Source organism: Mobula hypostoma, chromosome 6, assembly GCF_963921235.1.
Source record: "Mobula hypostoma chromosome 6, sMobHyp1.1, whole genome shotgun sequence".
Classification (NCBI taxonomy): domain Eukaryota; kingdom Metazoa; phylum Chordata; class Chondrichthyes; order Myliobatiformes; family Myliobatidae; genus Mobula; species Mobula hypostoma.
The window spans coordinates 144,286,412-144,304,345 of NC_086102.1; the positions used below are offsets into that span (position 1 = coordinate 144,286,412).

Sequence of the window (17,934 nt, forward strand, 5' to 3'; positions counted from 1 at the left end):
TAGAATCAATGAAATGCCACATCTAACAGGACAGACAAATAACCAATGCACAAAAGACAACAAATTGTGCAAATACAAAGGAAAACAAACAACAAATATCAAGAACTTGAGATGAAGAATCCTTGAAAGTGAGCCCAGAAGTTGTGGGAACAGTTCAGTGATGGGGCAAGTGAAAGTTGGGGAAGTTATCCCCACTGGTTCAAGAACCTGATGGTTGAGGAGTAGTAACTATTCCTGAACCTGCTGGTGTGAGTCCTGAGGTTCCTGTTCCTTCTTCCTGATGGCAGCAGTGATATGACAGCATGGTCAAGGTGGTGGGGTCCATGGTGATTGATGCTGCTTTCCTGCAATAATGCTCCTTGTCGATGCGCTCAATGGTGGGGAGAGTCTTACCTGTGATGGACTGGGCTGTATCCACTACTTTTTTTTTATCAGATTTTCCATTCTAGGCCATGATACAACCAGTTAATATACTCTCCACCACGCATCTATAAAAGTTTGTCGAAGTTTTATATGTCATACGGAATTTTCACGATGTGTGCTGGCAATATCAGAACTCAAGTGTGGAGGAAAGACAAACTCTGGTGTAGAGACAGCAACAAGGGTTATGGTGCACCTGTGCTGATGATGTTTGTGGAGGAGATGTTATCGCCAATCCAAATGGACTGGGGTCTGCAAGTGAGGACATCGAGGATCCAGTTGCACAAGGAGGTATCGAAGCCAAGGTTTGAAGCTTATTGATTACTTTTGAAGATATAATGGTATAGAATGCTGAACTGTGGTCGATAAAGAGTTTCTTGTTGTACGAGTCTTTACTGTACAGATGTTCCGGGATTGAATGAAAAGCCAAAGAAATGGCAACTGCTGTGGATCTGTTCTGCCAGTCAGCAAATTGGAGGGATCCAATTGAATTGAATTGACTTTATTACTTACATCCTTCATACATATGAAGAGTAAAAATCTTTACGTCTCCATTTAACTGTGCAATGTGCAATTTATAGCAATTTGTAATAAATAGTATGTACAACAGGATAGTCAATATAACATAGAAATACAGTTGTGTCATCATGAGTTAATCAGTCTGATGGCCTGGTGGAAGAAGCTCTCCTGGAGCCTGTTGGTCCTGGCTTTTATGCTGCGGTACCATTTCCTGGATGGTAGCAGCTGGAACAGTTTGCGGTTGGGGTAGCTCAGGTCACCAATGGTCCTTTGAGTCCTTTTTACACACCTCTCTTTATAAATGTCCTGAATAGTGGGAAGTTCACAGCTACAGATGTGCTGGGCTGTCCACACCACTCTCTGCAGAGTTCTGCGGTTGAGGGAAGTACAATTCCCATACCAGGCAGTGATGCAGCCAGTCAGGATGCTCTCAGTTGTGCCCCTATGGGAAGTTCTTAGGATTTGGGGGCCCATACCAAACTTCTTCAACCATCTGAGGTGAAAGAGGTGCCGTTGTGTGCAGATCATGTGAGATCCTTGATGATGTTTATGTCGAGGAACTTAAATCTGTTCACCCTCTCAACCCCAGATCCATTGATGTCAATAGGGGTGAGCCTGTCTCCATTCCTCCTGTAGTCCACAACCAGCTCCTTTGTTTTTGCGAGCTTGAGGGAGAGGTTGTTTTCTTCACACCACTGTGTCAGAGTGATGACTTCCTCTCTGTAGGCTGCCTCATTATTATTTGAGATTAGGCCAATCAGTGTAGTGTCGTCAGCAAATTTAATTAGCAGATTGGAGCTGTGGGTGGCGACACAGTCATGAGTGTACAGAGAGTAAAGGAGGGGCTTAGTACACAGCCCTGAGGGGCACTTGTGTTGAGGGTCAGATGAGCAGAGGTGAGGGAGCCCACTCTTACCACCTGCTGGTGATCTGATAGGAAGTCCAGGATCCAGCTACACCAGGCAGGGTGAAGGCGTAAGTCTCTGAGCTTCTTGTCGAGCCTGGAGGGAATTATGGTGTTGAATGCTGAACCGTAGTCCAAGAACAGATTTCTCACATAAGCATCCCTCTTCTCCAGCTGTGTAAGGATGGTGTGTAGAGCTGTGACTATTGCATCCTCTGTCGATCGGTTGCATTTCTAGGTGAATTGTAGGGGGTGCAGTGTGGATGGTAGCATGCTGCACATGTAGCCCTTGACCAGCCCCTCAAAGCATTTGCTTATTATTGAGGTGAGTCGACAGGACGTCAGTCGTTCAGACATGTTACCGTCGTCTTTTTGGGTACAGGAACAATGGTGGATGTTTTGAAGCAGGAGGGCACTCTACACTGGGAGAGGGAGAGATTCAAAATGTCTGTAAACACACCTGTCAGTTGTGCCATGCACATCCTGAGTCCCCACCCTGGGATGCTGTCCCGTCCCGCAGCCTTGCGACTGTCCACTCGTTGGAAACACCTGCGTACTTCAGCCTTGGAGACGACCAAGCTGCAGGTCGCATCAGCTGTAGGTCTCCTCGGGGGCTCAATGTTGGCAACATTGAACTGAGAGTAAAAAAGATTTAGCTCGTCTGGCAGTGATGTTGAAAACTCCACTGCGTTTAGCATTGAAGTCTGCGCTGGCGTGCAGACCTTGCCATAAGCTGCGTGTGTTCTTGGTGGAAAGTTGTGTCTAAGTCACTTCTCAGGCAGGAGTTGATGTGCTTCATTGCCAACCTCTCAAAGCACTTCATCACAGTGGATGGAGGTGCTACTGGCTGATGTCGTTGAGGCAGGTCACCATGCTCTCCTCAGGTACCAGGATAAGTGAAGTCTACTCGAAGCAGGTGGGTACCTCAGACTGCCAAAGTGAAAGTTTAAGGACATCGGTGAACACTCTAACAGGTTGATCAGCACCAGGTCTTCAGTACTTGGCCAGCTATCACATCCAGGCCATATGCTTTCTATGGATTCACTTTCCTGAAGGATGCTCTCATGTCAGCCTCAGACACTGACATTACAGGGTCATCAGGGCTGTAGGAGTTTGTGAAGGTTCCTGCATGTTATGACAGTCAAAGTGAGCATAGACATCAATGAGCTCATCTGAGAGTGAAACCCTTGTCACCTTGGTTTCACTTTGTAAGAGGTAATGGCATTCAAGCTCTGCTACAGCTGTCGAACATCCTTCAGTTACTCAAGTTTGGTCCAGAATTGCCAATTCACCTATGAGATAGCTTTCCGGAGATCATTCCTGGACCTCTTGTATCTTACTTGGTCAGCAGACCTGAATGTCACTGATCTGACCCTCAGCAGACAGTGAATCTCATGGTTCATCCAGGTCTTCTGGTTGGGGAAGACTCCAAATGATTTTTTGGGGACACAAAGTCTCAAGATATAGTCAACACATGCTCCTTTTGTTAGAGATGAAGGACAAAACTTCTGAAAGTAAGGTCCAGAGTTAGAAGAGACCTATCTAGCCATTTCAATGTCTCAATATTAGAATCAGAATGAGGCTTAATATCACTGGTGTATGTCATGAAATTTGTTGTTTTGCTACTTGTATGTCATGAAATTTGTTGTTTTGTAATAGTTCTGTGTTGGTGCGTGGCCAAGTGGTTAAGGCATCAGTCTAGTGATCTGAAGGTCGCTAGTTCGAGCCTCAGCTGAGGCAGCGTGTTGTGTCCTTGAGCAAGGCACTTAACCACACAGTCCTCTGCAATGACACTGGTGCCAAGCTGTATCGGCCCTAGTGCCCTTCCCTTGGACAACATCGGTGGCATGGAGAGAGGAGACTTGCAGCGTGGGCAACTGCCGGTCTTCCATACAACCTTGCCCAGGCCTGTGCCATGGAAACTTTGCAAGGCACAAATCCATGGTCTCATGAGACTAACGGATGCCTATATGAGTAGCATACATTGAATACATAACAATAAAAAACTATAAATTACAGTTCCCTGATGGAGTGAGTGAAGCTGAACGAAATTAACCCCTCTGATTCAAGTGCCTGATGGTTGAAGGGTAATAACTATTCCTGAATCTGGTGGTGTGGGTCCTGAGGCTCCTGGACCTTCATACTCCGGGTGGTTGGGGTCTTTGATGATAGATGTTGCTTTCCCGTGACAGCGTTCTGTGTGGGTGTGCACAATGGCAGGAGGGCTTTACCCATGATGGACTGTGCCTTATACAACTTTATGTAGGATTTTCCACTTTTTACCACACATCTATAAAGTTTGTCAAAGTTTTAGATGTCATGCTGAATATTTGCAAACTTCTAAGGAAGTAGAGATGTAGTTGTGGTTTCTTTCTAATGGCAATTACGTGCTGGGCCCAGGGCAGATCCTCTGAAATGATAACACTGAGGAATTTAAAGTTGCTGACCCTCTTCACTACTGATCCCTTGATGAGGACTGGCTCATGGACCTCTGATTTCCTTCTTGTGAAGTCAAAAATCAGCTCCTTGGTCTTGCTGACGTTCAGTGAGAGGTTGTTGTGGTACCACTCAGCCAGGTTTTCAATCGCCCTCCTATATACTAATTTGTCACCACCTTTGATGTGGCGTTAGCCAGTGGTGTCATCAGCAAACTTAAATATGGCATTTGAGCTGTGTTTAGCCTCACAGTCATACATGTAAAGCGAGTAGAGCAGGGGACTAAGCGCACAGCTGATGGAGGTTGTGGAGAATTGTGGTGATTGTCCTCGCAACTTATGGACTCGCTCTTAAGGACTCTTCATCTCATATTTTTGGTAATTATTGCTTAATTATTTATTCTTCTGTATTTGCACATTTGTTGTCTTTTCCATATTGCTTGTTCTCTTCATTGATCCTATTGTGTTTCTTGGATTTATTGTGTATGCCTGCAAGAAAACAAATCTCGGGGTTGTATTTATGGACTTAGATAATAAATTTACTTCGAGCTTTTGAAAAAAGCTTGAGTATTCAGCCAAGCATAGACATCTGCATGGGATCTAGGAAAACTTTAGAGGTGCATGGAATCCAGAATTACTCAGTAAAAGAGAATGGGAAGTTCAGGAAGGTCCATGTAATCACCAACTACCTGCTCATGGTTCCCAACATATAAAAGCTAATAATAAGTTTAGCTGCGGGATTTACCAAAAGAAATCATCACAGAGTAACACAAGGAAACTGTTTTTCTTGACATCAGTGAAGCCTACCATGGATGATTAGTGACCATAATATGATAAGTTTTAATCTACAATTTGAGAGGGAGAAGGGAAACTTGGAAGTGTCAGTATTACAGTTGAACAAAGGGAACTATGGTGCTATGAGGGAGGAGCTGGCCAAAGTTCAATGGAACAATACCCTAGCAGGGATGATAGCGGAACAGCAATGGCAAGTATTTCTGGGAATAATGCGGAAGGTGCAGGATCAGTTCGTTCCAAAGAGAAAGAAAGATCCCAAGGGGAGTAAGGGGAGGCCGTGGCTGACAAGAGAAGTAATGGACAGTATAAAAATAAAAGAGAAGAAGTATAACATCGCAAAGACGAGTGGGAAGCCGGCAGATTGGGAAACTTTTAAAGAGCAACAGAGGGTAACTAAAAAGGCAATATGCAGAGAAAAGTGAGGTACAAAGGTATGAAAAAATGAATCCTGACGAAGGGTCTCGGCCCGAAACGTCGACTGTACCTCTTCCTAGAGATGCTGCCTGGCCTGCTGTGTTCACCAGCAACTTTGGTGTGTGTGCTTGAATTTTCAGCATCTGCAGAATTCCTCATGCGTAGGTACTAAGGTAAACTAGCCAAGAATATAAAGGAGGATAGTAAAAACTTCTTTAGGTATGTGAAAAGGAAAAAAAATAGTTAAGACCAAAATTGGGCCCTTGAAGACAGAAGCAGGTGAATTTATTATGGGGAACAAGGAAAAGGCAGACGAGTTGAACAGGTACTTTGGATCTGTCTTCACTAGGGAAGACATAAACAATCTCCCAGATGTAATAGTGGCCAAAGGACCTAGGGTAATGGATGAATTGAAGGAAATTTACATTAGGCAGGAAATGGTGTTGGATAGGCTGTTGGGTCTGAAGGCTGATAAGTCCTTGGGACCTGATGGTCTGCATCCCAGGGTACTTAAGGAGGTGGCTTTAGAAATCGTGGACGCATTGGTAATCATTTGCCAATGTTCTATAGACTCAGGATCAGTTCCTGTGGATTAGAGGGTGGCTAATGTTGTCCCTCTCTTCAAGAAGGGAGGAAGAGAGAAAACAGGGAATTATAGACCGGTTAGCCTGACGTCGGTAGTGGGAAAGATGCTGGAGTCAATTATAAAAGATGAAATTACGACACATCTGGATAGCAGTAACAGGATCGGTCCGAGTCAGCATGGGTTTATGAAGGGGAAATCATGCTTGACTAATCTTCTGGAATTTTTTGAGGATGTAACTATGAAAATGGACAAGGGAAAGCCAGTGGATGCAGTGTACCTGGACTTTCAGAAAGCCTTTGATAAAGTCCCACATAGGAGATTAGTGGGCAAAATTAGGGCACATGGTATTGGGGGTAGAGTACTGACATGGATTGAAAATTGGCTGGCTGACTGAAAACAAAGAGTAGCGATTAACGGGTCGCTTTTGGAATGGCAGGCGGTGACCAGTGGGGTACCGCTGGGTTCAGTGCTGGGACCGCAGCTGTTTACAATATATATTAATGATTTAGATGAGGGAATTAAAAGGAACATTAGCAAATTTGCCGATGACACAAAGCTGGGTGGCAGTGTGAAATGTGAGGAGGATGTTATGAGAATGCAGGGTGACTTGGACAGGCTGGGTGAGTGGGCAGATGCAAGGCAGATGCAGTTTAATGTGGATAAATGTGAGGTTATCCACTTTGGTGGTAAGAACAGGAAGGCAGATTATTATCTAAATGGAGTCAAGTTAGGAAAAGTGGAAGCACAACGAGACCTAGGTGTTCTTGTACACCAGTCACTGAAAGCAAGCATGCAAGTACAACAGGCAGTGAGGAAAACTAATGGCATGCTGGCCTTCATAACAAGGGGAATTGAGTATAAGAGCAAAGAGGTCCTTCTGCAGCTGTACAGGGCCCTGGTGAGACCACAACTGGTGTACTGTGTGCAGTTTTGTTCTCCAAATTTGAGGAAGGACATTCTTACTATTGAGGGAGTGCAGCGTAGGTTCACAAGGTTAATTCCCGGGATGGCGGGACTGTCATATGTTGAAAGACTGGAGTGACTGGGCTTGTATACTCTGGAATTTAGAAGGCTGAGAGGGGATCTTATTGAAACATATAAGATTATTAAGGGATTGGACAAGCTGGAGGCAGGAAGCATGTTCCCGCTGATGGGTGAGTCCAGAACCAGAGGCCACAGTTTAAGAATAAGGAGTAGGCCATTTAGAATGGAGTTGAGGAAAAACTTTTTCACCCTGAGAGTGGTGGATATACGGAATGCTCTGCCCCAGAAGGCTGTGGAGGCCAAGTCTCTGGAAGCTTTCAAGAAAGAGATGGATAGAGCTCTTAAAGATAGCGGAATCAAAGGTTAAGGGGATAAGGCAGGAACTGGATACTCATTGTGGATGATCAACCATGATCACAGTGAATGGCGGTGCTGGCTCGAAGGGCCGAATGGCTACTCCTCCTGCACCTATTGTCTATAGTCTATTTCCATTTCCAAAAATTTGGAGGAGTTAGGAGATGTACACAAGGCACACTGAACGATGGGTGTGAGGGAGGTTCTAAAGCAGCAGTTCCCAATCTGGGGTCCAAAGACCTGTTGGTTAATGGCATGGGTCATTGGCATAAAAAAGATTGTGAACCTCTGTTCTGAAGGGATAGGTGAAATGTTTTTGGAATGTACACCCTGTAAATACGTATGTATATTGGTTTGAATGTAACTGGTGCATTTCTCTACTTTGTAACTCTATAACCAAAGGTACATATGCTTTATTTGTGCAAGTGAAATCTGTTTAAAAATCATTAAGATTGGTTTTTGCCATTTAAAGAAACTGTTTATCAACTTCAAAAAATGAATTGCAAAGCTCTTTGCCCTATCAGTCCCTCCAAAGTGGGTGCACATCTCCAGTATATCTAAAATAACTGCTAGGGATTAGCAAATCCCAACTCCACTCCAGATCTCCAGTTGTCAGAAATATCTTCACATGTGCATGCATCTGTTGTTACTCAACCCTGATGTAATAGCTGAGAAAACTTTGTTCTTGATTAGCCAGGGCATCAAAGGGTAAGGGGTGAAAGCAGGGGAGTGGGGATGACTGGATTAGGTGGATCAGCCCATGATTGAATGGTGGAGCAGACTCAATGGGCCGAATGGCCTACTTCTGCTCCTATATCTGATGGACTTATAAAATGTGACAGAGCGGAATCCTAAGAGGTACAAATAGTGATGTGGATAACTGAGTTAAACCTTCCTGATAAGGACACTTGGGAAATAACAGAAAAATCGTATGTGATAGATGGCACATCACTAGCATGCTATTTGCCCAACCAGTCCCTGTTCCACATAAGGCTCCTCTGGTCTTTCTTCAGGTAACATCACATAAGCTTCTGTTCTCCATTTCTTCATGTACTTGTCCAGCCTCCCCATAAATACACTGAAGTTACTTGGCCAAGGTACTACAACAGGACGTCCCAAATTTCCTGGATCCTGGATCCTTCTTGTTTCGTAGGAACCTCCAATAACTTTTGTCTAACTGTTGGGCTAGGGGAGAAAAACACTGAAAAGGCTTTCAGAGTCTGAGAGCAACAAACTGTTTGAAGAGGTCAGAGTTTCAGTGTCAAAGGCCAGAGTTCAGCTCACTGCTTGCAAGGTTTACTCGTCTCTGCGCTGAATCGAGGCTGCGGCACACAATTAACGGGCTCCTGGATCAGTTGTGACTGGCTTTGTGCTTGTGGACTCCCTTTGATGAACTTTAGTTCTGAACGTTACTTGCTTCCTTTATTGTTCGTATGATTTGTTTTGGCATATTGGGTGTTTGATGGTCTTCTATTTTTAATGGGTTCTATTGGATTTCTTTGTTTTGTAGCTGCATGTAATCTCAAGGCTGTATATAGTATGCACACTTTGATAAAAAAAAAATGTACTTTGAACTTTGAAAAAGGAATTCCTTGGGATGATGGTGCTCCCATGACAAATAAATTGGGATCATTTACATTTTTCCTTTTCATTTGTCAGAACCGTTACTTATCAAGAGCAAAAGCAGTATTCAGAACATTTCAAAAAATAAGTTCTTGATTCTCCCTCCAACTCACAATATACAAATATTATCTTTGCATCATATAGCATTGATTTTGAAATTGGTGAAATGTTGTTTGTCTGCTTGAAACAAGTTAGTGCTGAGTTAAAGATAGTACCAACTGAAAAATGAAGGGGAAAGTAAACAGTACCATTACACGAACTGCAACCGCCATACTCGTAATATACATTAGCAGCGTGGGAGGCAGAATGGTCGGAAGTGTTTAGTTATGCTAATCAAACATTTAAGGAGTAGGTGGATGGGTGAGGAGAGGTGTGGGAGGGGCAAGAAAATGGAAAGATGTTAGGCATAGGGATGGTGAGGGAAAGGGAGAGGATGGGACTGTGATCATAGGGTATGTGGAGAGCAATGGAGGACACAGTGTTGCCAAGGGGATGGGAAGGAAGGGTACATTGAGGGTACTCGATAACATAGGGGAAGATACATGATAAGATGAGGGTACAGATGGGGATGGGTACTGGAAAAATGAAGCAGGGCAGAGAATGGTGATGAAGATCGGAGAGAGTTAGGCAATGGGCACAGGTATGTAACAGTGAGGAGGAGAGAAGGGAAGGGGAATTGATTGAGGTTATGCAGAGGAAAAGTACACTATAATTAGAAACTCCAGAGATTCTGCAGATGCAGGAAATCTTGAGCAACACACACAAAATTTGTGAGGAACTCATTAGGTCAGGCAGCATCTAAGGAGAGAAAAGAACAGTCTATGTCTTGGGCCAAGCACTTCATCAGGACTAGAAAGGAAGAGGGCAGAAGCCAGAATATGAAGTGGGGGGAGACGGAGGAGTAGAAACTGGCAGGTGAAAGGTGAGCCCAAGTGAGAGGGAAGGTGAATAGATGGGTGGGGGAGGGAGACGATTTGAGAAGATGGGAGGCAATAGGTGGAAGAGGTAAAGAGATGCAGGAGCAATCTGATAGGAGAGGCTAATGGTCCATCAAATAAAGGGAAGGAGATGGGGAACCAGAGGGAGGTGATGGGCAGGACAGAAGGGTGGGTGAGGGGAAGAAAAGAGGTGAGAGGGCCATCTGAATGAAGGAAAACAACAGGAGGGGTGGATAAAAGAGGGGAGTGGTTACTAAAAATTAGAAAATTAATGTTCATGCCATCAGGTTGGAGATATGAGATGTTGCTCTTTCAACCTACATTTGGCCTCGACATGATGGTTGAGGAGGCTGTTGACAGATATGTTGGGGTAAGAATGGGAAGTTGAACTTGAAATGGGTTGCCATCAGGACATCCTGGCTGTTGCGACAGGCAGAGTGAGGGAACTGCTCGAAGTGGTTCCTTAATGTGCATCTTTCCTCACCAACATAGAGGAGGCATTGGATGCAATAAATGACCCCATAAGACTCACAGGTGAAGTGTTGCCTCACCTGGAGGGACTGTTTGAGGACTTGAATGGTGGTGAGGTAAGAGGTGTGGGGTCAAGTGTAGCATTTGTCATGACTGCAATGTTAAGCACCAGGAGGGTGATCTGTGGGAAGGGATAAGTGGACTAGAAAGTCATAGAGAGAGTGATCCTGTGGAAAACTGGGGTGTGGTGCGGAGAAGGTAAGCCAGGCGGTGGGATCTAGTTGAAGATGATGGAATTTGGTTGAAGATGGTGGAAGTTCTGGAGAATGATGTGCTGAATATGGTGGTTCAGGGGATGGTAGTTGAGGACAAAGGAAACCCCATCTTTGTTATGTCAAGGGGGGGGTGGGGTGAAGGCAGACATGCAGGAAATTGAGGAGATTTGAATGAGAGTAGCATTGATTGTGGGGGCAGGGAATCCCTGTTTTCTGAAAAAGGGGGACATCTTGGATGTTTCAGAAAGGAAAGTCTCATCCTGAGAACAGATGTGGAGAAGGCAAATGAACTGAGAGAAGGGAATGACATTTTTACAAGTGACAGGATGGGAAGAGCTACAGTCAAGATAACTGTGAGAGTCAGTGTGTTTGTAAAAGACACCAGTAGGTTATCTGTCTCCAGAGGCAGAGTCAGAGGGATCTAGAAATGGGAGCAAGGTATCAGAGATGGACTAACTATACAGGCGGGAGGCAAAGCTGATGAAATTGATGAGCTTACTGTGTGTGCAGGAAGCAGCACCAATACAGTTGTCCATGTGGAGAAAGTATGGGGGTGTATAATTATCATATTGGCAACTTCATTTTAGGAAGACACTGTCCTAACTGGGATCTATATTACCATTTCTATAACAAGGTCAAAGCCTTTGAGTTTTCTGCTCAGCAACGTTATGGGAGCAGATCAAGGGCAGTTAGCAGTGGGTACTATACGCAGTCTTGAGAAGCAATAACAAAGTAATCTTTGAGAACCTACGCATGATGATGATGATGATGATGATGCAAATCACACAAATATACTATCATTATAGTAAGGCATATATTTCTGGTATTAGCATTGTACAGGATTTAAGAGGACTTTCAATGGTGTAATGACACAGGATGCCTTTGCCATCATTTCATAAAGTCAGAGGAACTTGTGACTCAGGAGTACAACTTTTTAATGTGGCATGCATTTTGGGGAAACATGGATGTGCCAGTCTTAATCTTCCAACACTAGATTCAGAAAATGATTGCACCTTCCATGTCTGCCACAGGACATGTAAAATTACCTCCAAACCTATTGAATCTTATGTGAGCTCGTCCAGTTTGTATAGTCTTCCCTACCATGACTTGAATGTTTCTCATGGTTTCTGACTGAGGTTTGGTGTCAGCTGGTCCTTCTTTGAGACTTCAATGTCAGAATTGATTCTTTTCAACGTTAGGGTTGTCCAACTTTATAACCCTTGGCCCTCATCTGCATTCTTCCAGATTGTACTCTGCAATACCACCGATCAAAGGCTATTGAACATTGTTAGATCTGTCTTTTATTCCAGGCCATACCCTTGAATTGTACACCATACATTCATTTTGTGTATTTGATCAATACACTCTATAGGTGCTGTATTTCTGCATCCAACTTGTTCTATCTTGAATGGATATTGTACCTTAAGGATGAAAGAAATAGAAAAACAAAAGTAAACAGTAAAACTGATTATCACACAGCTACAATTGTTAAAGGTCATTGAGATTTTAAGTCCTCTAAAATAGACTAGCAGTAACAGCTGGACTTCCACATTTAGTAATTCCCTCACTTTATTTACACATAGTTCAATTTAAAAACAACCCTTGTCCTTAATCCCCCCTGCAAACCTCTCATTGAACAGGTTTAAATCAGGAAAAACAGGGAAGCTAGCAGCTAATTCAAGTGAAAAAGCAATGACTTTTTCTTTCACAGGGTTATGATGCGGATTTCCATCTGTGCATCATAACAGTATTTTTTACTCACAAATTGGGAACTGAGGGATTGTTCTTGTCTGGACCTCTTGCCAGATTTTGAGTTCTCTTTTCCCTTATTTTGCAAGCATGCATTATTAAAGAGAAATGAAAAGAAAACATGCATTTTACAGTTAAAACCAAAATATGCATCATAAAGAGTGGCAAAGTTAGGACATTTCAAACACCTAAGCTTCTTTGCATTATCGGAAATATAAATTTTTAACTTATTTATTTTCATGTAATAATGAATTCAAATGCATTATCAATCATGATCTAATCAAGCCGTGGATCAGAGTAATGGGGATGGAACCCCTTGTCTTGTTCCAATGTATTTCTAATTATTTTTGATTTATAATATTGAAAGATAAACATGCTACATAATGACACAACAATGACAGATTCTTAAAGCTCGTTGTTTGTCACCATATCTCATGGCACCACTGAAATGGCTTAAACGACAAGAAACCACAATGAATGCAGGTTACCCTGCCTTAAAAATAGTTAAACTAAAGTGAGCCACTGAGAAATGACAGATATCTGAAATGTCCAAAGAACCATTTGGTGTTTTGTAGAAGACTATGTGACGTATACATAACATACTAGTTTACAACATTCCAATAGTGATTTTGTAGTGCTGCAGGTGCATTATAATATCACATCATTCTTATAATGCAGAGCCTTTCTACTACAATATAGTAACAAAAGTTGGCAACTTCAGTTGAATTATTTGAGCCAAAAAGTACTTCTTGAGCCAAATCAATCCTACTCCTCCTGATACTCTGAAAGTTACAAATAATCCTGTTACATAGGAGTTGTATTGTTTTCCAGAATTGCAAACTGTGGATTGTTCTGGTCAAGAAAAATAGAAAACTCAGGAACAAGTACAGGGATTCTGCACTTCTCAAATCACCAGCACATCATTTTACCCACAAAAAGAATTTCAGAGATAAGAAAAAGCAGCAGAATCTCCACTGGTCAGTGTATGATCCAGATGTGATGTCTGGCCAGTCAGGGATCCTACTTCTGGTTCACCACAGAATTAACACTGTTGGATTCTGAATAAGGACATGGTCTAGTTTGACTTGATTTCTTATATTTTGATTTACATTTACTAGATGGGCTTGTATATTAATAATGACCATTGCCTACAAGAATGGCTGTGAGAATCAGACAAAACACCTGCTAGTTGTTATGTTTCTGTATGATTTATACATAGATGTTTATGAATCAATATTTCCCCTTTAGTGCATATCACTACTTCCTATACTGCATTAACATTGTGTAAAAGAGAGCCAAATATCTTGTAATCAATTATCACAAGATATACCTCCATTGAAGTCTCAGAGTGAGAGACTTCAAAACATCTTTTAAAACACGAGTGAGTCACAGCAAGGATCTTCTGCAGTGCCACTGAAATTGAGGTGAAATTTGAGCTCTGTGTGGCATTCCCACGTTCCATGGCTTTTATTAATTGCAGCTTTGTTACTAACACCCCGCAATCAGCTCCAGATATTCAGCTGTTCCCCATGAATGAGAACAGGTGCAGATATACACTACTGCTTCCTCTCTCCAGCTAAATATAAACACAAGAGACCAGAAATCTCATGCCAAGCAGCCTATCTCTTTACAATGTTCGATTGGGAACAGAGCTAGATAGATTGGCAAATTCTGCAACAATTTATTACACTAACCCTCCTCCTTTTTCTTTTAATCTAAGTGAATATTAACCCATTGATTGCTGATAGGCTGACCTCTGATTTGGTTCACACACCGTCACTGAAAAACACATAAATGAAGCCAGTCTAAAATAAGGACTACCATTATTATTAATATTACTGAACTACAATACTTGGGTGGCAGGGTGGAGATATGTCTCTACCAAAGGAGGTGGAAGGTGCTCCTTCCCTCTGCTAGCCTGCAGGTCACCCTTGGACAAAGTATAGCACTTCCTTAAACCCCGCCGTCCCCACTGATTAAAAGCCATGGTGGTGGATGGTCGTATGAGCAGCAGGTACATATCTCAAGTCCTAGTTATGTGACCACTGACGCCAGGGAGCCAATCTCTGAAGACTATTGATAATGGCTGGGGATATCCGTCTTGTAAAGACAACTCCTAGAAGAAGGCAATGGCAAACTATTTTGTCGAAAGATTTGACAAGAACAATTATGGTCAACACCGTGATCGCCCACGTCTTACAACATGGCGCATATTGGATGAATGAATGAACGACAATACGGTCTGAAATCACAATTTCAGCTTAAAGGGAAATCTTGATCCCTCTCTTTTGCATCCTTACTTTAATAAAGTATCGACTTGACTTTATTGTTGCTCATAATGGGCATTAAATAATCTCTCAAAAATGTTGTAATATATTAAAACAAAGGTTCTTTTTTCCCCTGTGTCACAGTGGATTGCTACATGGTGTTCCCCAGGATAGAAAGAAAGCCAGTCTGGTTGAATGGAGAATGTTATCCCTGATGAAGAAATACCTCTTTCAAAACACTCCAAGGAATTAACTAGGTTCATCTAAAATAAGTTTATATTTATTATTATTATTATTGAGATGCGGCACACAATAGATGTTCTGATCAACGAGCTGCGCCACCTAGTAAATCCTGATTTAACCCTAGCCTAATCACAGGACAATTTACAATGACCAATTAACCTACTTACTGGTAGGTCTTTGGTCTGTGGGAGGAAACTGGAGCTCCTGAAGAAAACCCACAAATTTCATAGGGAGGATGTACGGGCTCCTTACTGATAATGTTGGAACTGAACTCTGAACTCTGACACTCCAAACTGTGATAGTTTTGCACTAAACGCTTCACTACTGAGGTGGTTCTGTTAGAGAATGCTCCACCATTTCTTCTCCAATAATGGGATTTTACTTCCACATCAAGCAACACACATCAAAATTGCTGGTGAACGCAGCAGGCCAGGCAGCATCTCTAGGAAGAGGTACAGTCCATGTTTCGGGCCGAGACCCTTCGTCAGGAACCTGATGGCATGAACATTGACTTCAGTTAATGCCCCACCTCCCCTTCGTACCCCAACCGTTATTTATTTATTTATTATTTATTTTCTCTCTCGCTCCCCTTTTTCTCCCTCTGTCCCTCTCATTATACTCCTTGCCCATCCTCTGGGCTTCACCCCTGCCCCTTTCTTTCTTCCTGGGCCTCTTGTCCCATGATCCTCTCGTATCCCTTTTGCCAATCACCTGTCCAGCTCTTGGCTCCATCCCTCCCCCTCCTGTCTCCTCCTATCATTTTGGATCTCCCCCTCCCCCTCCCCCCTTCTAATCTCTTACTATATCTTCTTCCAGTTAGTCCTGATGAAGGGTCTCGGCCCGAAACGTCGACTGTACCTCTTCCTAGAGATGCTGCCTGGCCTGCTGCGTTCACCATCAATTTTTATGTGTGTTGCTTGAAATTTCAGCATCTGCAGATTTCCTCGTGTTTGCGTTATACTTCCACATAATGCTCAGTATATAATTTAGGTCTTGGTTGCATTCTAAAGTGCCCTGGCATACAATTCCACACTAAATACATGACCACAACCGAGTTCAGTTTAAAACAATACCAAACTGCAATACGAGTTGGGAAGGATGCATGGATGGTTGGTGTGGAGCATGTTGAGAGATTATACCAGCGTAGCAGGAGTTATTCTCTTGAAGTTAAACAACACAAAAGGGGCAGAACAAAAGGAGTTTGGACACCACATCTGACAATATTGTTTCTTAATTGCTGCTTGATGATGGACAGAGAAACAATGTGGTAAGTGTCCCGGTGTTGATACCCCTCACCTTCAGCACAAAAGGAAAATTATATGTCAAGTTTAATCAGGAGTAGCAAATGGCTGAAAGAAAATAAAGAATAATACAGACATTTTGGCCATTTGATATTTTTGCTTCATCCCACTACAGGGAAGTTACCTTCCTGTATCATGTGCTGATCACCAGAATAATAACCAAAGGAAAAGGACCTGTGTGGATATTACATTCTTTAGCTAAGTTATTTTACATACATTATTTAGCTTCAGCTTGCTCTTGTCCTGCTTCTGCAAGTGTCCTGACAGATGGTACAACACAGCTCGACTCCTTCTCCTGTTAGCATTGAAACCTGGTGGCCTTGTGTTTTTGTAGATTTCCAAATCATCTGCAAGTAATAAGAAATTGAGATTAGTGGAAAATTATAGTAATATGGCAATACACAGAAAGGCTACTTTGCAGCACCAATTAATTTATGTGAGAATGTCAGCACTAGATGTACCATGCAGAGTATTCTGACTGGCTATATCACCATTTGGTATGGGGAGTGGGGCGGGGGGGGGGGCTACTGCACAGTTTTGAAGTAAGTTGCAGAAACTTGTAAAATTAGTCAGCTCCAGCATGGGTACCAGCCTCCGTAGCATCCAAGATGTCTTCAAGGAGCGAGGCCTCAGAAAAGTGGCTTCCATCATCAAGAACCTCCACCACCCCAGGACATGCCCTAGCTACCATAGTTACCATTAGGAAGGAGGTCCAGAAGCCTGAAGGCACACACTTGCAAGTCAGGAACAGCTTCTTCCCCTCTGCCATCCAATTCCTAAATGGACGTTGAACCCATGAACACTACCTCACTACTTTTTTAAAATCTCTGTTTTTTGCACTACCTATCTTAATTTAACTATTTAATATACATAGATATACTTACTGTAATTCAGTTTTTCTATATTTATCATGTATTGCATTGTCCTGCTGCCACAAAATGAATAAACTTTGTGACATATTAAACCTGATTCTGATTCATTCAGAAGCTCAGGGACCAGCACCAAAGTGCCACCACAAAGAAAGGATAACAGCCACTCTACTTTCTTAGAAGTTTGCACAGATTCGGCAGGTCACCTACAACTCTGACAAACCCCTATAGATGCACAGTGGAGAGCATCCTGATTGATTGCATTGTGGCCTGGTATAGAAACACCAGGCCTACAAAAAGTGGTGGATGCAGCCTAATCCATCACAGGAAAAGCTCTCCCCACCACTGAGCACATTTTCAAGGTATCCTGCCACAAAAAGCAGCATCCAACAACAAGAACCACCACCATCCAGGCCATGCTGCCATTGGGAAAGAGGTACAAGAGCCTTAGATCCCACACCACTAGATTCAGGAACCATTATTAATCATCAATCATTAGGCTCCTGAACCAACATGAATTCACAGACCTGAACTCTGAATGCATTTTCAAGGACTCTATAACTCATGTTCTCAGTATTTAATATTTATTTTTTGCACTGTATTTACACTGTTAGTTTTTCTTTTGCACATTGGTTGTTTGTCAGTTTTTGTGTGTAGTTTTTCATTGATTCTGCTCTATTTCTTTGTTCTACTGTGAATGCCTGCAAGAAAATGAAAATGGTGACATATACATAGTTGATAATAAATTTACTTTGAACTTACACACAATTCTACTTTGCAAGAAACT

At 42.7% G+C, this 17,934-nt stretch overlaps 1 protein-coding gene across 3 annotated transcripts in view; it reads right to left on the bottom strand.

The window, feature by feature from the left end:
- The window catches only part of kcnh3 (potassium voltage-gated channel, subfamily H (eag-related), member 3), a 648,677-nt gene that overhangs the window by 264,100 nt on the left and 366,643 nt on the right, over positions 1–17,934 (bottom strand). For all 3 annotated transcript variants that reach the window (XM_063051908.1, XM_063051907.1, XM_063051906.1), the window contains exon 4: positions 16,495–16,625. In XM_063051908.1, coding sequence (XP_062907978.1) covers positions 16,495–16,625 — 131 coding nt within the window. The remainder of the gene's footprint in view (positions 1–16,494; positions 16,626–17,934) is intronic.